Source organism: Empidonax traillii, unplaced genomic scaffold, assembly GCF_003031625.1.
Source record: "Empidonax traillii isolate 1590-97213 ecotype Southwest subspecies unplaced genomic scaffold, ASM303162v1 scaffold6:size4315531, whole genome shotgun sequence".
In the NCBI taxonomy this organism is placed as follows: domain Eukaryota; kingdom Metazoa; phylum Chordata; class Aves; order Passeriformes; family Tyrannidae; genus Empidonax; species Empidonax traillii.
The window spans coordinates 2,450,376-2,473,650 of NW_020955199.1; the positions used below are offsets into that span (position 1 = coordinate 2,450,376).

Here is a 23,275-nt window from a genome sequence, read left to right on the forward strand (position 1 = left end):
GCATCAGCACACAACCTTTGTCATATGAGAGAAGGTTAAGAGAAAGACCACTGGCAGCAGAGGGGACTGTGGCTGAGGAAATGGACTTCCACCTCTCGAGGTTACCATGGGAGAAGCAAACAACCTTGGTGGCACTGGATTTGACAGGATCATCAGCAAGGCACAAAATTCACCCCAAGTCCAGGTGAAAAGGGCACATTACAGCCAGAACTAAAACATGCAGACATCCATGCTAGCCGTTCTGCTATCATTTAAAAACATGTTTGTATCGATTCCAGTTTGCAAAACTAACATGAAAAGCCAGACAGTTATCTGAGCCAGAGTTTTCTAAACTGATTTAAGGTTTCCAGTCCTCTTCAGAAAAACAAGACTTGAATACTGGGCAATAGACAATGTTTTATATGTAGTTTTTGACTGTAGCCAAATACAGAAAGAAATATGGGCCAGTCCCAACTGGATTTTGCCACTTCTGCTTTGCTTGTCTTTCAGTGAGAATGAAGAAGAGGAGGAGAAAACAGCTTTCTATATATTATTAGGAATCTTACAAGCCAGCTCAACCAAGTCTAATCCAGTATTTGATTAGAGAATTCTGTAGTTTTAGTTTTAACTTCTGCTTCAAGGGGAGAAACTTTTCATACAATTATGAAGGGCCATTTTAATTTAAATGATCATAGTATACTAAATCCAGAACATCACTAAAGTATATTTTTCCGTTAACAATTTACCCTTCTTTTTAGGCATTTTAATTTAAAATCTGTGAATGGTTGAAGACAGTAAAAATTCAGTCTGTCAAAGAACAGATGAAACAATGTGTGTGATCCTCTATTTGAGTTACAGATATATTATTCCATTAAACAATCCCTGGTAACACAAAAAAAATCCCACACTACAAAGCCAATTCCAAAAATACTCTTCTTCTAGGAAAAATGAATAATTATAAAAAATATTTTAATATTTACATTGATATTTGCCACTGTACATATAGTCAAAATAGTCACAAAATAAGGTCTTACAGGTAAACTCTAGACTTCTAGTGTGTTGATTGTTTTATATATTTCTTCCACCCTTTCTTCCTTTCTCTCTGTCTTCATCATAGTATTTGGGGATTAACTTTTTGAGGACAGACTGTGAATGTACCTAGCTCCAGATCCAAGTGTCAGGACTGAAGGCATCTGAAAATTTACACTGAAACATGCAGCAAGAAAAGCCTCTGTCAGCAGACATGGTAGCTGGAGCAGACTGTGTTCACTCTGGCAAACTAATTCTCATAGTGCATAGGAGGGACACATTTGTCAGCAGCTCCTGTGCCCTCCCTCCCCCCACCACCCCAGAAGCATTGCCCTAGCTTTTTCCAATTAAAAAAAAAAAAACTGAAGGGAGTCCAAACTCTTCTCCCTTAAACATAGCCTCTGCTTTAAACAGTCAAACACAAAATCCTTAAAAAAAGTCAGTTGGGGAAGAGGAAACACCCTGTGCTATGTTTGAATTTCAGTGTGTGCTCAACTGTCTGCCTTTTATGCTAATGGAAGGGTTTGGAACTGCTATCAGGAGGCAGGAGAGCATAAGGCAACCTGGGTACACAGCATCCGCACAGCCTCTGAACAAAAGGGTTTGATCAAACACCTTTCCAGCCATGGGCAAAGGCCAAATTTTTGCACTAAATCATGGATATTGTTGGTAATGTGTTGATTGCAAGCCAGCGTGTAAAATAGCTTACTTGGCTGATGCCCAAGTCTTACTTTGAGTAAGATATAGCTCATGCATGGAGGAATCTGCAAGTAAAGGACTCTGAGATGTGAATAGTGAGGCTTGGCTTGAGCAGGTCCGACTATTAGGCAGCTGAGCCACAGTCCAGCACAGCTGTATGGTGCTGTAGGCACAACAGTGAACACTCCATGCCAGCCCACTTTTCTGATTATGCATAACCACACACCAAGCGATAGTCTGTTAAGAACAGTGGAAGACTCTGGGGACAAGACGAGAAGTGATCGTATGACTGTTGTGTCAGTCACTCACTGTGCTTTTCTACAAGCCCAAGGGCAAGTTCTAGTGAAATCCCTCTGGATGTTTCTCTATGGAGCAAGAGGAAATTGCAAAGGCTTATATATAGCTGTTCATAGACAAGTCAGAGAAGCAGCATTAAGCTCTTGGCCCTGCAGCTGCTGCACTATTTTTTGGCCTTGTCATGGGATCATCAAACCACTGCTGAGATGTGAAACAGTTTCCTAAAATATCTTGTTTCATGCTGGCCACTAACTGAAACAGCTTCATCTCACAACCAGATGAATGTCCTCTAGCACACACTCACTTTCAGTGGCTCATGGAGAACCATCACAGAAGTCCTTTACCTTCGCTGTACTGTCCTGCAGCTTGGGGTGTACATTTAGGATGCTTCACAGCTTGAGGGTGATCAAAGAAGAAAAGATCAAAAGAAACTCTGCTCTATTGATAGTGGGAAGATTCAAATCAAGCAGGTCCTTGGTGGCCAGAAAGACCTGGTGTAGTGGGTAACTGTAGTCACCTGCCACAGTGACTAAGCAGTTATTAAAATATTTGAAATTATTATGTAAATCTGACAGCAGTTGCCAGCATCCTGGGGGCCGATGGGCTGAGAATGCTTCAACTGAATCTCAGAGGCTGGCAGATGTGCTTTCCACTGATTTATATAATGGGAGCCCCCGGTGGTCCAGGGGAAAATACACTGCACTGTCACTGCAGAGACCCGGGTTCGATTCAGACCCGGGTTCGATTCCCGGGCAGATGGAGCTCGTTAGCCCATAAGGCAATCCATCTACGTCCTGAGGACCTCGCTGCCACCATCCAAGCTCGCTTGGCCCCGGCAGATGAACCTCAGGATTAAAGGGTGGGCTCAGTTCCACGCACACTGTGTCTCACCTAAAAAATCCAATGCGCAGGCTGGAAGGTGGAAAGACCTTCCCCGGTTCTTCGTTTGCGAAGAGACTGGCCATTATAATGTATTTGCATTCTGCAAACTAGGTAATCCTTGCATTTATCTTGATTAGCAGAAATAGGAAAAAAGAGTAATTATGATTTAACATGGCTAATCTCAGTGCTGAAGAGCTTGGAGTTAAATCTCCCTAGGCCATTCACTTGATTTCAGTGGCCACAACAGCATGGTACTGCTCCTTTTTTCCTCAGTCCTGCTGTTTGCAAAATAGGAATGACAGCAGTTGTGAGTCACCACTGCTCTTACCCCAAAAGCACATGCACTCATTTTCCTCTTACCTGATTTTCAGGAAAACAAATTTAAGACCCATATTTGATTGTTTCAATTGCCTCTCTCCTCTTCTGCAAGCACCTTTGTTTAACCTTCTCTCACATGATCTGTTAATGGAGCCCAGCCTGTAACTTCAAAGTTTAAAAATAATTCCTCACCTCACTCCTAGTCTCTAACCTTATCATAGGAAATGCTTTCCAGCATGTCAGCTTGCCCTTTAGACACTACTGCTCCAAGAACAACAGGAGACAGATAGATTTGTCTTTCATGCTCTGCAACTGTTTACAATGGCTTGCAAAAGCACGAACATCTAACCTGAGCACTTAAAGATTTATAATTCTCTAACTTTACTACTGCTTCTATTTCAAAAAAGAAATGTTGGATCATTGTTTAAACCAAATGTGATTTCATATATGAAACAGTATATGAAATCCTCCCGAAACTTTTGAAATCTGCTAAAACATCTTCACTCTGATCTCTAGAGTATGTACGGGCAGTAAAAAAATAGTCTTGGTCAGAGGAACTTTACAATACAGACAAGATTTGAGATTTCCAACTTGTTACAATAAAATTTTAAATTAGGAGAGTCAGGAAATGGTAACCACTTTGGAGTAAAAATTATCTCTAAGTAAAAAATATCCTCCTTAGTATAAGAAGGAAAAGATCACCAATGTCCTTTAAATTATAGAGAAACATCAATACAATGTGGACATTGTTCTGTATTTGTGGGCTTCTACATCAGCACTTCAAGACAATATTTCCCCACATCCTCCCACTATTTCCCTTGGTTAGCTTTCAAAATCACAAATCTCCCAAAACACAGAAATTACTACCTGCCAGAAATCAAGAGGAAACACTGAGTAATGAATGAGGAATCAATCAAATTGAAGTTTAAAATTTTAAGTATGTGAGTTACACTACGGTCAAAGCTTCAAAGCTGACTTCAAATATTACTCAGCATCAAAGCTCTATTAAAAAAAATAAGGTAAAAGAAAAAAAAAAAAAGAAACCAGAAGAACTCATCTTTTCCACGCATAAAAAAAAATACCTTCATCAGAAAACCTCACAGGAAAGTAATACTGCTATTGAGAAATCCTAACCCCGAAGTAGAGGTGGTGCTAGGACCCCCACCCGATCTTTCCTGCAGGGCAAGAAATCCGTTGCATCATTCCTCAATTCCTGTGACCAGGTAAGATATTGAGATGCAAACGAAGTCGTCTTTGCCTCGTGGGCCAGCAAAGAAGCTGGAATGCGGTTTCTTATCTAGCACTTGGGTGAGGAAATGGTTATTCTGGGAGATCACAAGACCTAAAAACAAAGAGGTGTTTCAGAAGGATTGTGTCACTGCTCCCCAACCATCTCCCAGGTTTTCAGAACACTCACAGAATGCTATCTGTGTTCCCTCCAAACAAATGCTGCTTCCTTTTCTAACCTAATAATGATGGAAGTAACTTCATTACGGCTGCTCCAGCTGAAGCACGGCTTGAATCTGATATTTCATTCGGGAGAATCCAAAACAAAGATTCTTAAGTAGGTACTTATGAACGAACCTGGTTAATGCCAGAGGGACATTATAAACTCCAAAGCCATATTAGACCTCTGATGAGAAATACCTAAGTTGTGGAGGTAGGCTGCTTATTTTCATGGAGCTGCAAGGAAGAAGAGAAACTCATAGCCTTTTTATAAGACACGTTCAAATCAATTTAGGTAAAAACATATCTGCAGTTCCTAATACTTTTCTGAACATGCCACTAAGTACTAAAATGAGGAGCATTTCTTATGGAAATGGAAGTTGCACAGTCAAAGCTTGCTGTGAAATAGAGCAATTTGCATTTGGGACTAGACAACACTTTAAGATGCATCTTGACTGAGATGATTCTGCTGTAGAAGTCCATTCTTAAGCTATACTGTAGTGAGGTTAAATGACAGAAACCAGATTTAAGGCAGAGGACTTTAATCTGGTATAAAAAACATGTTCACAGTCATAGCTTTTTCAGAGATCAATTGTTTCACAGAATATTCAGAGCTGGAAGGGACCTGCAAGGATCATCGAGTCCAACTCTTAGGTAAATGGCCCATGTCATATGGGGTTCCTGTATGGGGTTATTAGCACCATGTTCTAACTAACTGAGCTAATTTCTTGTTATCTCTTGTTTTAAGTAAGCCAGTTCAATATTTTAATTCCATCAATAAAAATCCTGAATTTTGTCTTCATGGCTAGGCTTCGCGAACGAAGATTTGAGAATACAAAAATCCAAGTTTGACTAAACAAAATGTCTTTCCTTTGCTTTTTAGATAAGATGGCATACAAACAAACCCCTTGTTTTTACTTCATTAAGGATCATGGCTCACGAGTTACCTTGAGATTGCTGGTCCGTGGCAGCTGCTTGTGCACACAGACTTGTCACAGCTGAGTGTAACACAGCTTATTCTGTTTACATTGCTCAGATGTTTTTCACATATTGCCAGCCTCCTCTAGCTTTGCAAGTCAACTGCCATTGCAAAGGAGCTTAACTGCTCTGATTTCTGGGTCATTTTCTGGCATATGCAGACTGGCCCTCTCCTCTGTGCATTTGTACCAGGACAACAAAGAAGGGCAAGGATTTAAACATACAAAACAAATTTCAAAATCCTGGATTCTAATAAGTACAGCAGTTCCAAAGGGGGAGGATTGTGCTGCACACCTGCAACGTGCGGTGGTACATCTCATACTGACGTGATGTGTCCTTGGAGATCAAGCTAAATTAACTCCAACTGCAGAGGCAACACACTAAGTTCTTGGGACTGTTTAGAAATGCATGTCCTCTGTTATCTAGTAACTTGAAAGGCCTGATAGCTACGGGGAAATTGGCAAACTTTCAGCTGCTGCAACGATCAGTTATAAAAAGGTGGTGTTCCTATGTTTTAGAAGAGTGGTATGCCTTTGGCAAAACAGCTAGAGGTTTGCATATATAGAGTGCTGTTTTCAAAGCAACTTGGAAAGTTACCCTCCAAAAGGAAGAGATCTAAAGTAATGGGCAAGTGTCTTCTTGCTTCAAAGTTTTGATCCTTAGATTACTGCAGACTGACTACTGTGAATCGCACGGTTTCGCTAGGTCTCCTCTGGACTGGATGCCATGGCTTCAGCTGAGCTTTTAAGCAAAGGAACTAAAGAAGCTCTTGATTTCACCTCTTCTCTCTGCTAACCTGGGAGGTGTGCATTGCTCAGTCCCCACAGAAATGTCTTCTATACAGCAAAGGCTGCTACAATTGGTGTGACTGCAGCATGTTGTCACAAGGTTGCACAGTTTGATAGAAGATTATTTCTAGAAGCATCTGCCCAGTTACCTGTAACTGCTGCCAATGGACCCTCTTCTGTGCACTTCAGCGGACCACCATCACCCTGGAATTGCAGTTTGGCTTGTGAATACATCATGGTGCACAGGCAGGAGCAGTAGGGACAGTGACAGGGAGATGTCTAATAGCTGTGTAATAACAGCATTTTTACCTTGGCTGAAATAATGAACAGCTGCTGCAACATGACTGGCAGCCTGTATGTTGATAACAATATAATACAATTCTCCTAGAGGAAATGTGCATCCAGGAATTGGAGGTAGTCCTAAGCCAGTTTCTTATCGTAGGTTTCTAAGTGGCACTCTTGTGATGACCAAGTTCTGAGCATGGCTGTTGCTGTGCAGATTTCCCTTGCATATGCTTACATGGTTCTGCACCTGGCCTCCCAGGCTTCCTTAAGAAAATACCTGGGGAACTGATATATCCACACAACAGTTATGACTCAGTGCATGCCTAAGTAAACTTGCTGAAGGTGAAAGTATTCCTGTCGCCTTCAAGGATTTCAACAAATTTTCAACTAAGATTTCCCTAGGTACAGCTGTTAAATAAATTTGTAGAGTGAACATACCTTCAGAGTGAAAATGGACTTGTGTGTGCATGTGTATGTGTGTGTGCACATGCACTAAAAGTATTCACTAGGAGAGGTAGCACAGTGGTATCACATGCTAGCTGACTGTATGATAACTTCCCCACGGAGAGGACCTCATACCATCCAGAAGAACATCAGTTTGTCTTGGTGCATCTTAGGATGCATTACAGAGCAGCAGACATGTGACTTATGGTGCAAGACCCTCTGCAACTTAGACCTTACCTCCTGTCATGCCAGCTAAACATCTTGTCCTTTTAGAAGTCCTTGTCCTTAGTTCATTGATAATGTACCTGTAGCCTCTCAATGCTCACTTGATGCTAGATACAGTTGCAGAAACAAAGCTAACCTAAATAGTACTGAGAAATCTTAGAGAACAGAAAATGTCAGCAAAAAGCTAAGTAAAAACTTTTCAAATGCCACACATCTCAAAAAAAAACCCAAACCAAAACAAAAAACAACCACACAAAAAAACAACCCCTAAAAAAAAACATAATTAATGGCCAGTCTTCACGAACGAAGAACTGGGGAAGGTCTTTCCACCTTCCAGCCTGCGCATTGGATTTTTTAGGTGAGACACAGTGTGCGCGGAACTGAGCCCACCCTTTAATCCTGAGGTTCATCCGCTGGGGCCAAGCGAGCTTGGACGGTGGCAGCGAGGTCCTCAGGACGTAGATGGATTGCCTTACAGGGTTAACGAGCTCCATCTGCCCGGGGAGGGGCCCTGACCGGGAATCGAACCAGGGCCTCTGCGGTGACAGTGCAGCGCCTTTACCCTCTAGACCACCAGGGGCTCCCATAAAAAAAAAAAAAAAAAAAAAAAACCACATAATTATGAGTTAATCAAACTACATGAAGTTCATCTAACTCTCCTGGGGTATTTAAATGTGTATTGATTATGCAGTAAAAAAATTTCATGGTGGAAAGATACTAACAAAAGGGAGACTTTGTGGGGCTTCCTTGGCCCAAACACTGCTACTGAGGTAATCTGGCTAAGGAAATGTATTGCTTGTTTTAGGAACACAACTGTGTGTATTGAGACATCAGAAAAGGCAGAAGCTCCTATCATATGATATGTTTTTTTGCTGTTGTGCAACAGCCTACAGACCCTGTTTCTTACTCTAAATACATGCCCTCAAGTTTGTAAGCTAAAGCCATCAGCAATGCTGGCTTTACATGAGCTGAAGGATGAACCTTGCATAGCTCTTACTGTTATTCTACAACTAGAGACTGTTAAACATCAAAACTTGTCCACTACTGCTTACTGCAATGCAGTGTATTGCTACCACAAGTCCATGTGTAACCCTTTTAATATCTCACCAGTGCTGCAACTCTTGGTGTCATAGTGTATTCCAGCAGGCATTAGTGGACGCTATGCACACAAACATTAGCCATATGGCAAAATACTTCTTACGGAGCTTGGATCCAGAGGCAGAGGAAAAAAAAAATATAATAATAATAAAATAATAATAATAATAAAGGCAGTTTTCAGATATTAAATCACGGGGGAATAAAAAGGACTTTCCTGGAAATGTTTCTGTTACAGTGTCACCGCCAAGCCACTGGGACCGTGCCCTCAAACCTCCGGGATGCCATCCTCAGCGAATGGCCCTGCCAGCCGCGCTGCCCGAGGCCTGCGGCACAGCTGCAGAGGCAGCAGCTCTGCCAGGGAGGAGGAGGGGGCTCGGGTGCCAGAGGAACCAAGGGCCAGGCTCAGCCAGAGCAGCACGGGACCCGCCTCGCCAGCCTTCCCCCAGCAGAAGCCATTACCGGGAGCCTGGGGACAGGGCTGGGGCTGCCAGCATCCGCCATTCGTGTCTCTTTGCCTCCAGACTTTGTTTTTCCTTTGCACTGCCAGCTGCCCGCTTTAAGTTCCCCAGGGTTAAATTTCAGCAGGCTTAGCGTGCTGCCACTATCTCCGGTCCGACAGCGCTCGGAATAAATACTTAGACAAGCACTGCCCAAAGTAGCGGCTCCGGCGGTGCGGGATGCCACCGGGGCGGCCACGCATGGTCCGCTCTCCGGGGCGCTGTGGGGGGAGCCCCGGCAGCCCCCGCCCCGGGCCCGGTGGGAGGTGCGGCCCGGCCTGGCCGCCAATGGGCGCGGCGGGGCGGGCACGGCCGCGGTGGGGATAAGAGGGGCCGCGGACACCGGGCGTCGTCGGGTCGGGCAGTCGGTAGAGTAGTGGACGTTGTTGAACGAGGTGAGAGGGGGCTGCGAGGCGGGGGAGGGGCGCGTAGGAGGCTGGCCTTGGCTGTGTCCTTGTCTCGCGGTGGGGGCCTTGTCCTGCCTGGAAGAGGCCGCCATTCCAGCCGCCTCCCCGGGAGGCTGCCGGCTCCCCGCCCCGCATCGCGGCCCCGCCGCCCGAGCTTGTTTACAGCCGCGGCGCGGGGCGCTGGTGCTCGGCCCCGCCGATCGGGTGGCGGGGGCGCGGTGCGGCCGCGGGTCCGGCACCCCGTCCGTGCTCCGGGCTGCGGAGCTCAGGGAGCTCTACCTGACCGACCTTCCTCCGTCCCCAGCAGATCTGCCAGCATGAACCCGTTCGTGACCGCGCTCAGCCTCTGTTTGGGCCTGGCTCTCGGTGCGCCGAGACTGGACCCCGATCTGGACGGGCACTGGCAGCTGTGGAAGTCGTGGCACAACAAGGACTACCATGAGGTGAGCCCCGGGGCTTGTCTCGTCTGGGCCATTGCCGAGCACACGCAGCTGGGCTCGCCAGCTGAGTCATGTCTGCTTTGTTGCGGCGCCGGCTGTGGGCTGCGCGTGGGAAGGACAGTCCCCCTCTTCCCAGGTCCCTTCCCTGCGCTTGTGCATCGACTCAGCTGCGCTGTACTCCTTGTTTTTGTTACGAGTGCGGCAAAAAGGCCACCTCTTAAATAGCGTTCAGACTTCCCATTCGAGTAGTCTACATTTGCCTGAGTATGGGAGCCTTAACAAAGCTCGTTGTCATAGAAGTGGGCTTTGTTTAAACTGCCTTTCTGAAATATGATGGCTTTTTGCCCCTCAGAGAGAGGAAAGCTGGAGGAGAGCGGTGTGGGAGAAGAATCTGAAAATGATTGAACTCCATAACCTGGATCACACATTAGGAAAACACAGCTACAAGTTGGGAATGAATCAGTTTGGTGACATGGTATGTATAGAGGCATGAAATGTAATTGTTCTAAATAGTGATGTGTAATAGATGGTGAATGCATATATTGAATTGTTTTTCAGACAACTGAGGAGTTCAGACAGCTGATGAATGGTTATGTACACAAGAAGTCAGAAAAAAGGTACAGAGGATCCCAGTTTCTTGAGCCCAACTTCCTTGAAGTGCCACGCTCAGTAGACTGGCGAGAGAAGGGATATGTAACTCCAGTTAAAGACCAGGTACTATCTGTTGGTGGATTTCTAAACAATTACAGGTCGAGTTTCCTGAATGCTTCTATCCGCTTCTATAGAGGAAAAACACTGTCTACCTGTTTAATGAAGCCTAGTACAAGCTTACTAGATTAAGTACCACTTTGTTGAAACTGCTGTACCTCTTTAGGACTTCTTAGGACTTCTGTACTAAATGTCTCGCAACTCAGCAGTATCTTCACTTGTACATGTTAGGAGTGTGCAAGCAAATTTATCTTTCTTTTTTTTTGTCTTTCTTGCTTAGATAAGTGATAAGAGAAATGTAATTGCCTAGTTTGTCTGGGTTTGCAACTTTTGATTTCACTTTATACATCAGGGTCAGTGTGGCTCTTGCTGGGCTTTCAGCACAACAGGAGCTCTTGAAGGGCAGCACTTCAGAAAAACTGGCAAACTTGTTTCACTGAGTGAGCAGAATCTGGTGGACTGTTCTCGCCCTGAAGGAAATCAAGGCTGCAATGGTGGTCTCATGGACCAGGCTTTCCAGTATGTGCAGGATAATGGGGGCATTGATTCTGAGGAATCGTACCCATACACTGCAAAGGTAAGTGTAATAGCTGAACTTGTATTACAAGTATCATGTCTTTCGCGTGGAGAAACTGTGTTGTAAAACTCATACCTAAAAAGGAAAATGTTTTTATAGTGATCAGTAAGTCTGTTCTTCCTGTTGCATCTTTGCTAAGATAACTTAGCACAACTGCTAGCCCCAGTAGGAATCACATACTGTGCTGGTCTTTGTGGTCAAAATCTAGCCAGACCAGTTAGAAAAACTAGAGCAAATATTTTTATTCCTCCCCCTCATTGTTGCCCTCCTGTCAGACATCATGCCTTATCTTGGTTGCCACACCAAACCAGGAACCCAGCCCTTGTCAGTGGTGCTACTTAGTTGTAGGGAAAGAATTTTTTTTCCCCATAGTTGACCTATATTCCCAGAGTTGATACCTATAGATCACCTAATTCTTGTTGCTAGTGTCATTTTTTTTGTAACAGTTGTTGGTAATGCTTTAAGTTCTGGACTAAGTGCACATAAATGAAGGTCATGGACAGACTTTTAAAATACCTCTAGTGATCCATCAAATGTTAAACTGATATAAGAGGAGGGAAGAGCAGGAGTAAATCAGGGTATCACTTGAAAGCCCATGGTTTGGGGGTTTTGCCGCTTAGGAGTTATGTTCACAATAGAGGATATATTCTTGCAGCTTCTTTTATGCTGTCTGAATGGGCAATAGCAATGCCATTTGTTGTGAACAACACAGAAGCCTTTGGATTGGGTTTCCTGTTTATCTGTGTCCTGAAATCTCAACTTTTCCTAATCTTGGCTATTCTAGAGATCCTAGTTCATTATAGAAAATTCCTAAATTGCTGAGTACAAAAAGTAAGCAACTGAGCTGTACTCTGTTCCTCTAGTTGGAGAAACAATTTTAGTACTCTACAAGGTAAGGGAGGGATGTGCTTACTTGAGTCGGTTTCAGTTTCACATGACCTGACTTCCAAACTAGGCCTCGCCTCTCTCCTGAGGTAAGTGCATTTTGCACCAGCAGTTCAGGCTTACTGTAAAACCAACCAAAAAAAAAAAAAAAGGCAACGTGAAGAAGCACAAAATACACAAATGTGTTTTTGATATGTAAGGTCACGTAATACAAATTACTAGCATTTGAATCATTCTGTACAGTATTTCAACCTCTGATAGCATAAAATTGTCAATTTTAGTGCTTGCTCAACAAACAGTAATGGGATTGCTTTGTAACTAATGAATACTTGGCCCTCTTCCATTGGCCATTAGTGCATTCTGGGCTTCTTTCCTCCCTGGAAAGATATGTTCTGCCCACCAAAGAGGGCAGAGTTCCAGAATATTATGGTTCTTTGCAACCCAGTAAAGCTCTTTTTTTGGAGGTGGGGGGGCTTCGCTGTCCTTTATTTTTCTGTACTTCTGAGAAACTCAGAAGCAGCTTCTATATTCCCCCTCTGTTTTCCTTTGAAAGCGCTGCTGAAGCAATTGGATCCTTTTCAGTCCCGTGGTTTCAAGGCAGGAAAGTCTCAGAATGCCTGGTAGTTCTGTGCTCACCTGTGTGTTAAGTGGAGAACTGGTAATACCTACAGCTTTTTCTATTTAGGATGATGAAGACTGTCGCTACAAGGCAGAATACAATGCTGCTAATGACACTGGCTTTGTTGACATCCCTCAAGGACACGAAAGAGCTCTCATGAAAGCAGTTGCAGCTGTGGGTCCAGTGTCTGTTGCTATTGATGCAGGCCATACTTCATTCCAGTTCTATCAGTCAGGTGAGGATTTAATAACTTGCATTTCTCTTACATACTTCTGTACTTGTCCCTCAGTTTCTGCCGTGATATGCTTATGACTCCTTACTCTAACTTTCAAGAGGCTGTGCAACATTTAATTGGATATATACAAAGCTTCTGGTGAGGGCAAAGGGTTTTCTGTTGATGAGCTTGTTCGCATGTGAACTTATGCCTTCACAGGTATCTACTATGAACCAGATTGCAGCAGTGAAGACTTGGACCATGGTGTTCTGGTTGTAGGTTATGGCTTTGAGGGGGAAGATGTAGATGGGAAGAAATACTGGATTGTTAAGAACAGGTAAGATCTGTCTGTCATGTACTCAGGAGAGAAGGGGAAGGTAGTTCGTCCCTTATAGTCTCTCTGCCTTCCCCCTTTAAAATGGTTAAAATCTGTGTGTGGGAAATCTGGAGGCTGTTTTCAGATTGTATCCTATAACAAAGCTCAAATCCAACTCATGCTGATGGCAGCCTAATAAAGTAAGCCCAGAGCAGCAAATTGAGTCTTTTGCTTTTTCAGTTAACTTAAGGGGGCTCAATACTGAAACAACCTGTGCAACTTGTAGATATTAAAGGAGCAGGGCAGAGGGGAGCAGGAGGAAACCATTGTGTGGGGGTGTAATAGATTTTTTTTTTTTTAAAGCCAAATGCTTTTTACTTGTCTGAAATAATAGGATAACACCTGAACTTGATTACCTCCTAAGCTGAGGAAAACAATAAAGTAATGCCAAAGGGCACATCACATGAGGTTGTCTCATTTTCTCAGTATTACTGGGGCACACCCTCAAATGCTACTTGCAGTCTGACTTCCATTAAAGTTGGCTGGGAGCAGTGTCTGAGCTTCAAGTACCTGTAAGCAAAATTTGCGCATCAATATGACTACCTAGTGAGAGGATGGCTGTGTCCTTAATTTCTGTGAGCTTGAGGTGCCTCTACTGTAACACGCATTTAATTGCTGGAAAACACTAGGTTTTGGCTGCAACTATCTTGATTTTTCTCCACAAATGTGGAAGGCAGCAGTTTTCAGCTTAAACACTGGAACAGTAAATAAGTATCTTCTGAATATGTAACCAATATGTAACCCTTTGCTTCTGTTTTCAGCTGGGGTGAGAAGTGGGGTGACAAAGGATATATCTACATGGCCAAGGACAGGAAGAACCACTGTGGAATAGCAACAGCTGCTAGCTATCCACTTGTATAATTTGAAGACTGAACATTTCAGTACAAGAGGGGATTTAAATTGAATGACCAAACCCATGTTCACACATGTGGTAGACTTGTGTCTTTCAAAACTTAACTTGATTTTTTAACCTTTTGAAGTATATTTTACACGTTTGTGACATGCCACTTGATTTAAATTAATGTAAATGTTGGTATGTAAACAGCTTGTAATATTGCTGGCTTTTGACTGCTTAATCAAACAGATTCTTTGTATTTTTCCTTTTTTTTTTTTTTTCAAATTGCAATGTGCCCAAAGTTTTACTTTTTAAATAAATACATAAATTCCGCTGTGTACAGATGACTTGGCTTTTTAGTCTGTCGTTTTTCCACTTGGGAATAGGCATCCTAGATCGTATTCTGAGCTGAAACCTGTATGTGTGCCTTTCTTCATCCATCACTAAAATGCAATACTAACTGGGAATGGCTCATAGCTGCTATAAAAATGAGTGTTGTATTTATTACTTACAGGTTAGTTAAAATGGGAAGTGGAAAAATAGTGTCTCTCTGGTCCTTTGTGTTTCATAACAAAGATCTTTAGTCTTGTCATCTTCTGCATGCAGCATCTGATCTTCACTTAGCTTTTCATTCTGTCAGTGTTTTCTTAATGGCACCTCAGAGTACCTCACTGCTATAGTTTGAGTGGCTGTATCCTTTTGAGCATTATAGGATAGAGCAGGAGCACACAAAGCACGCCTAGAGTGTTCAAAGAGCTTGTTTCTTAAAGGATACGGAACACTACTGTCTTCCCACCTCTACCAGCTTCAGCTGGAGAAAGTTTCTCCCCCACATCTCGTCTATGTCCCTGAGGAAAGTCAAGTCGGGCCCCTCTATTTAATACCTGTATATATGCTGGCTGACTTACCTGAAGTATCTTATGCTATACCCTGTACCTCCTTTTCTCCTCTGCAGGTTATCTCTGCTGCTGAAACGTAAGTACCAGCTGTTATATACTACTGCTACGTATGTTTTGGGTACCAGTGGTTTCAGCAAAGGATGGTGAACTGGTAATACCAAAAACAGCAGAGTGAGAAAGACATACCTTGGGTTTTGGGTGCAGGCATCCCCTCTTGCTTTTGGGCTGTAGGCAAAGGAGGCAGGTTCTGCAGTGTAACTAGCACCAGTTTTAAGTTTATGGGCCAGTAGGTTTTTATGTACAGTATCTCTTCAGAATCTGATAGCCATGCAGACAAGGGAACATTTAGAGCACAAGTTGTGGAAGATGAATTTCCTTATTGTCGGTATTATAAGTCTTAAGGTTGCATTTAATAAACTTCTTTTTAAAGAGAAAAACAAGATGAGTTATCCATAGCAATTATAATTGTGAGTTGTTCGTATGCTGCTTATAGATGAATTATTTCAACCTGAGTTTCCCTACAAGTTTGGTTTTGTTTTTTAAGAAGAGCCTCACTCAGCCTGGTGGCTATTTAACAAGCCACAGAGCAGAAATACTGGTTAGAATGTAGCTATTAAGCTGACTTGCTAAGCCTGTTATGAGGAGCATCCACACTGCTTGGGGAAGCTACGGAGGAAATAATGTGGAGCTCTACAGGTGGTCCTATAAAGGCTGATATTCAGAAGAAAACAGCGATGGTCTGTATGTTCAAGATGGGAGGCAGGAGAAAAAATGGCAGAAAATGCTGCCAGAGAAGTGACTGAATAAACCCTATTCTTGCTGCCCCAGAATGGGAGATGGACAGACCTGTTTTTACGTTAAATGAAACAAGGGTGAGACCAGTATAGAACAGTATATACTGTTCCCGGAGCTTGGACTTGAGGTCCTGAAAAAAGTGGGCAGCAGGAAAGGTGTTTGGTTACAAAAGCCAAGGTTAAAAAAAGCTGCTGGGAAAACAAGATATTTTTATAAATAGATGGGAAATGAAAAGGAAACAACTTTCCAAAGCACATGCACATGAATGGGCATGTAGCTCACAAAAGAGGCATCAGCCTCTTTTAGAAAAAAAAAAATCTGATAATGCATTTGTTTGCATGGATTAAAACTTGCTGACTATTCTGGCTGACTATCCTCTCTGGAGTGGAATAATCAAGAAAGGAACAGGGTAAGTCAGGTCATGTAGATCGCTTAATATTTACACAGTTGTCTTAAATAACAGCTTCACCCTGAATTGCCTTACTTGACACTGTAAACAATAAAATTCTGTATAAGTTGTAGTTAAGCACACTGGTAGAAATTTAAAACCTGTTACATTTGAAGAACGACCTTAAGTTTGGTTTTGTGATTTCATTGCAATGGTCCTATCTTCTGTAAAGCTGTTCAATTTACTTCACGTGTACTGTTATAAAGTAGCAAATTATTCCATAGTCCCATATGTCTTATAAGGGAAAGTGTCATCTCTCTTTTAAAGTTGTTCCTTTCTGAAAATACAGCAAATGCATGTTACTGTGTGGACATAGAGAGCTTCTGAGTTCTTCCCGAAAAGCTATGGGTAATTAAAGCTTTTGATTACTGTTCCAGTATTTTTTTTCAAGGTATTCTTCAGTTTTTATATTCCTACAAATACCTGAAGTTGTATTTATTACAAGATGTATTATTTTTAAAGATACTAGTGCACATGTGTTATCAGAAAAAATCCTATCTCTACTGCCCTGTTTAGGACCTGTGTAAATTACAGCTACTTGTTGTTAATGGGGTCTTAATGCCTATCTAAATATGGGAGCTGAGCACTATGTTTCATGCATGGCAGATGGCAGTTCTGTACAGTGATAAAGCTCTGCAGTCATTGTTTTCTAGCAGTTTAACTGTGCAAATGAGCAGTTTTATTTAAATGTGGGAAGAAAAAAAGTTTTGCATTTTGTTTCCATGTGCTGATGCTTCTTAGACTGTTTTTGTCCCAAAGGTCTCTTAGCAGCTTTTATGATCTGACTGTTGAATGTATTCACAGTTTTTAAAGACTGTGAGTTTTTAAAGACTGCGAGTTTTTAAAGACTGCTCTTGAGGCAAGGAAAGCCCTGAAATTAAATTATTTAACTCACACATGAAGTTCTTTGAACTATGGTGAGACATGAATTTAACTATTATGTAGGAAACTCTTTTCCCTTAAAAACAGTCAATTTCTCGTCCTATCTGTGACTGCTAAGTAGAATGGAATTCTGGTAGTTTTTTTAATGTTCATTCGTTTTCATCTTTGCTAATGTTAAATCGATTTCCATACATTAAGAGTGGAACAAATAAATTTATTATTCTGCTGCACAATCCATGCAGCAAAGTAATTTTCAAAATAATTCAAAGGACTATGGTGACAAAATATTTGTCATTTCACACTGTGAAAACCTTACAAGGAAGGCAAATGTGATAATTTGTATCAGTGAAGATTTACTGTGGTGAATGATTAACTGGTGATCTGCATAACAGCACTCAAAAATGGGAATACCCACTTCAAAAAAACAATACAAAAACTAGCTTCTGAACATCAGTTATGCAGTGTTTTCTCTTTAATTAATCTCCTTGATCAGATTAAAAATCCTGTCATGTATCTCTTAAGCTTAATGCCAATTAACCAGTTTTTACATATTAGAGATTGACTGCAGTTTCTGGCTATTAATCAAGGAATTGAGCATACCCTGCTGACTGTCATAGTGTAAACTGATGCTTCTGCTGCCTAGCTCCTTCTGGACTTTATCAAAGTATATGACAGACTGAAAGGCTATTTTTAATTGCAGTCTATCCAATACCCTTTAGTCTTTTTGTTGAAAGTTCATAACAGGAAATGCTGACTTAGCTAAAATACTGTTTTGAAGAAATAATTGTTTAAATCACTGATGGGGCTGTTTTTCTCTCATTCTCTAAACACAGCTTTATTGAATCAGTACTAAAATTTCAGATAAGCACAGGGGCACCTAAAGCATCTGGAAGAACACAGACACAAAATTTCATTCACAATTCACAAAACTGAACCTAGATGATACTCAGTAAGGCTCATCTGAAAACAGACAGGGAGCCGAGTCCGAAACTTCACGTTGGAGAGGAGGAGAGTAGACCACATGGTGGAGACCTGATCCATGGATTGATTAGTTTAGATAGATTAGGATCCTCAGAAGAAGCCACCTTTACTTGTGTTCCCAGAGAACTTGATTGCTTTATTTTTTTTCCAAGCTGATTTGCATGAAGATATGTTTCCTAGTGCTTTAAAATAGGATTTCTGCAACAGGTTTTGTTTCCATCATGCCTGTTATTTGCAGTAGAGCTATTGCCAACCTTTGGGCACAAAGGAGCAAAGAAACCACGAATATGGGCATTTGTAAAACACTTACTGGGTTCTTTCTTACAATGCTTTTTCATTGTTTTGGTCACTAACAGTTCTCATCACCTCCAGGAGATCCAAAATCTACTTCTGAGTGAAACCCGTTGCCTTTCTCAATAAAGTGTTGCTGGGAAATGTATTGTAAAAGTAACAATGTGAGTTACTGGGTGTGGTGCTGCAGCTCTGATACCTGGTACCTTCTGTAGCCCTGGTTTGGGAAGAAGTCGTCAAAGATAGAACAAGGTCAGAGGGTGAGCTATTCCCCTCCCCACCCATCTTCAGAAGGCTACTCTGGGTAAGGATGGCTTTGTGAGGGCCTCCAGGTAAAGCTTGTGGTTGGCCTGAGATCTGAGCAAGGGAGAGGTGATTTTCCAGACTGGTAAGAGTTGTTCATATGCTTAGTAACACTTTGAACATTCATCTGGAATTAACTTTGTCTTTCGAAGTTCTTTGTGTGTTTCCCCTGGGTGATAATGGTTCAGCTGTGCTCTCCTGGAGTTCCACCGAGGGCCCTCTAAAGCTGTTACAGCTACTACTTTATGCCTCTATTAGGGAAAATTGCAGTCTCAGGAACCAAAATGGAAATAGTCTAATAAGTAAGTTGATTTTTTTTTTTTTTAAATTACAAGTGAAAGTTTACTGCACAGCATGCATGCCATGACATACAACTGTTTAAAATAAATTCTGGACTGTTAGACACTCAAACCAACTTGTCTGAGAAGTTTATGCTGAAATGGGATATTGAGAACTCCTTGGGGCTGTAGCACATCTTGGAACACTATTGCTTCTGCTTAGAATACAAAGGTCAAATGAGGTGCCTCCAGAGCTGCCAAGGTGGGTTTTCCCACTTACAAAGAAAGTGTATCTTGAAACGTATCTCTGTAATATGTCAATTTATGACCAAAGAAAAACGTATGTAGGGCTGCCCACAAAGCTCTCCCAGCAGTTCATTGCTGGGTCTGCAAGTATCCAGTTTTGTTAGATATGTGTATGACTAAACATAGAGCACAATCTTTTGCCGCAATAGCACAGCAATGCAAGAATTGTGAATGCAAGTTCTTCTCAATAGCCGTCTTAAAATTCCTTCTGCTCAGCCATGTTTAGCAGTATTGCTTTCCTTATTCAAGCATGAAGCACTAGCTGACAGCAGGCCTTTCTTTTGGATCAGGAAATACATTCTGAAAATATCTGCTATGTTGTGAAATTGCATTGACTTTTGCAGATTTGTGATAATACTCTCCTGTAGTTGAAACGAACTTCTCTCTCTGTTTATATTGAAATTCCAATTCTGAAAGGTTAAGAATAAATCCTGCTGTCTTTTTGCTATTTGTTGCGTGCTAGTCACAGGAAGAATTGAAGGCGGCCTGTGTTTTCTGATTCAGTGCTGTTACGAGATTTGATCAAATTTCTCTCACAGTATAATAGAGCATTTTAGAAGCAAACTTGTGGTCACAGGATGCCCATCAGGAATAGTTATGAAGTGTTATTTCAGTTGCAGTATTTCCAGACATTCAACAAACTTTATAGTCCCCTTTTTTAGGCATTTTGCAAACCAAGTGCAAAAGAAACTCCCTCCCCACTGGGTTTTTAATCTAAACTAACACAGGGCTGAAGAGTGGGAGAGGAAGAAGACCAAAAGCACTGAGGCCACCTGCCAGAGGCCTTGCAGCTGATTAGCAGCTGTGTGTGTATATCTGAGAGAAGGCAAGCGTTCCCCTTTCACTTTGTTTTCTCCCAGTGTAGCTTCAACAGAGCTAAAAGGTAAACATCCCTCTTCTTGTTCTTTTACCAAGTTTAAATTTCACATCTACATTTACCTGTATGGCCCCTTTTCAATTATCCTCCCTGCTTTCTTTTCATTTCATGCAGTATCCTTTTTCTCTTCCTGTGCTGGAACAATAAATCACGCTGCGTCGTTAAAAGGGAGAAAATTGTCCATGCGGGAAAAAAACAGGAAACCTGGCAATCAAAAGGGCCAAACCCAGATGGTGCATCACCTGGTACAATGTCTCAGCGTTATGTTCCTCACAGCACGTGATGAGTTGGCCAGTGCCACAGCAGCTGGGCGTGTAGAGAAGCTGACCTCCTTTTTTCCCAGGCATGTGCCAACAGTGCATTGGAGTGTCATGCTGAATCAATGAGACAGATGAGACATCATGAACGGTCATGCTCTTGGCTGGGATTAGGCTGGCCTTGCACATTCAGCTGGAGCAGAGCTGATCGGGTAATTGAGCAGGTGTATTATCTCCTTCATGGAGGTATCTCTTCAAAAGTAGTAAAATATTCACCAGGTAATCTGCTCTGCTGCTGACAAGAATTCTTAGGACAAACTCTGTTTATTGACGTGGGAGTACATGGCTGTCTCAGCCAACACCCTCTGCAAACTGGCTCATCAAACTCAATTCACTGATTGCAGTGGTCAGAACTACAAAAGCTGCTACCAGAAACCAGGTTGCTCGGCTGCTGATGAACGGAATCCTGCAAAACCATGATGCAAATCATTGCATCAGGTGAGATCAACCTCCTCAGGGCAGACATCAGTGGGAAATACTATCTCCACATAGTATTAAAATCAGGACACATGATTGGTTTGAGGTTTTTACTTTTCTGTTTTCTGAAACCATGTCTGTATTTGCAGAAAGCTAGGAACAAAAACTGAAGATGTTTTCAGTAGCAATGAATTTGTGGGGGGATTTGTGAGCATTGTTCATGATGACATGAAGCCTGAATAGTAGGGATTGACTCTTCAGAACTTCAGGGATTCTGGGTAACTGTGTCCAGATCCTCTGTGTTCATTTTATTCTCTCTATAACCCTTCTTTGGGCCTTGGATATTTCTGGAAAATAGATACTTTAACCTTCGCAGTCCTACAGAAGTTAATGATTATGTAATCTTTTCTCTTCTTAAACCTCCTGTTCCACAGGCACCAACCACCCTTTTCTCACAATTACTCTAACTGTATATTATAATCCATGTAAACTAAGAGCTCTTTCTTGTTCTAATTAGCTTTCATTTTCTAGATGAAGAAAAGTTTAGCCTGACTTTTCCAGAAATATCACTTCACTTTATTAAAAAAACAGCAGAACTCCCTGTGTTTTTGCTTTGTTGGAAAAAGAATTAAATAACAATTTTTGATACCAATGCTCAGAGACACATTTGATCCTACATTTCAAAGAACACCTGCATTTCTGCCATCTTGCTTTCTCAGGGAAGGGTGAGCTCCCACTGGGATCAGCTCCTCACAGTGCTGGGCTGCCAGGGCAGCAGCACAGGCAGTCTGGCTGCCACGAGACTGGTGGGATGCCTGCCAGCCCCATCCTGGTTCTCTGATCCCCCATCTTGTGATTGCAGTCACAAGGCTGCCTCTCTGCGGCTGACTGCTCAGTCCAACTTAGTTCTCAAACTAATTCATGAACAACTGCTCATTTATTAAAGACTGGTGGGGTTTTGTGTTTTCTTTTGTTATTGGATAACACCAAGTTTAGGTAGTTTGCCTTTGTTTTACTTCTGAAATAGGAGCAAAGGTGCTCAATAACTGAAAAGAAGAATTATGTTTGGCAACCAGTGCTTTAACAACAGTCATATCTAGTACAATACAAAATAGTATACTTTTCACATCTTCCTCCAAAAGTAATAGGAAATCAAATAGACACAGGTGTATTTATATATCATTTTATGCCAAGAAGCTATTCAATTCTGATACAAAGGCACACGTTAACTAATATTTAGATGCATGTCTATTACTTCATGTACTTGATGTTTCCACGTGTTTTCAATTTTATATCATGCTGATAAGTATCTGAGGAATAATATCAGATGTTGCTGACTTCTGTCTGTGGAGGCAGAGTCAGAACACCTTCACCATGAAGACTGCCTGCTTCTCCTGGCAGTGTTGATGTCAGCTTGTGGTATGTCCCCTTTCACAACACTCCAACCGCTAAGTTGACTCTGATTCTTTAAAAAAAATAAAAATCTACGTCTTTGTTTTCTCAGCTGTCTGAATGCCCTCAGATACCCTGGCAGCTGATCATGAAAGGAAGTCATGGCCAAGTGTCACAAGGCTTTTGTAGGTGGTGTCCCCTCACCCCGTGGTTTTATCTGAGAGCTATGGAGAAATATTCTGAACTGGTATCGTTCTTGAAAGGGAAACTTCAAACGTCATCCTGAGCATTTAAGATGGACTCTGTGGAGGCTGCAGGGTTATGCGACGCAGCAGAATACATAGAAGTACACAGGTAGGTGAAGTAGGTCAAAGCAGGATTCCAGCAAACAAAATCCACAGTTCACAGTGAATAAAGTTGCTGCTGCCTTAATCTGCATTTGAGGTTTTTATGGCTTGTTTATACAGGGAAGATACCGATCTCTTGTAGATACCAACCACCCAGCAGCCCACAAACTAGGAGCATTTTAATTTAAGCATCAACAGCCACCCAAAGAGCAGCTGTTTGTCAGAGCAGTGCTAGCCCCTCCATTAGCAGGTGCTTCTGGTGCGAACAGAGGAAAAACAATAATGTGGGACAGCTAGCAGCTAGGTTTATATGCAGATTTTGCTCTGAAGCCATACTGAAATGGAGACAACTTGGGTGCTGTTATGCTGACAGTAAGTAGTGCAGTGGCTAAACCACAGCGTTGTCAACGCTGAGATCTGGGTTCGATTCCCGGTTAGGACACTCCCCAGGCAGATGGAGCTCGCTAGCCCTGTAAGGCAATCCATCTACGTCCTGAGGACCTCGCTGCCACCGTCCAAGCGTGCTTGGCCCCGGCAGATGAACCTCAGGATTAAAGGGTGGGCTCAGTTCCGCGCACACTGTGTCTCACCTAAAAAATCCAATGCGCAGGCTGGAAGGTGGAAAGACCTTCCCCGGTTCTTCGTTCGCGAAGAGACTGGCCATCAAGTAGGGCACTGAATAACTGACACATTGCAGTACACAGGTATATGTATCC

The 23,275-nt window shown here is 42.3% G+C and overlaps 1 protein-coding gene and 1 long non-coding RNA gene across 2 annotated transcripts; one reads left to right on the forward strand and one right to left on the reverse strand.

Moving 5' to 3' along the window:
* Positions 1 to 3,451: 3,451 nt before the first annotated feature.
* On the reverse strand, positions 3,452 to 8,550 carry LOC114055713. The gene is made up of 3 exons (XR_003570807.1): positions 8,478 to 8,550; positions 4,789 to 4,887; positions 3,452 to 4,546 (listed from the first exon to the last, which is right to left on the reverse strand). It is a non-coding gene; the product is annotated as an uncharacterized LOC114055713 (long non-coding RNA).
* Positions 8,551 to 9,408: 858 nt separating this feature from the next.
* Positions 9,409 to 14,373, forward strand: CTSL (cathepsin L). Its single transcript, XM_027880819.1, has 7 exons — positions 9,409 to 9,815; positions 10,165 to 10,287; positions 10,371 to 10,526; positions 10,873 to 11,097; positions 12,668 to 12,836; positions 13,035 to 13,152; positions 13,953 to 14,373. Exons 1-7 carry the CDS (start codon positions 9,690 to 9,692, stop codon positions 14,050 to 14,052), a joined length of 1,017 nt encoding a protein of 338 aa, XP_027736620.1. The 5' UTR covers positions 9,409 to 9,689; the 3' UTR covers positions 14,053 to 14,373.
* The last annotated feature ends 8,902 nt before the right edge of the window (positions 14,374 to 23,275 follow it).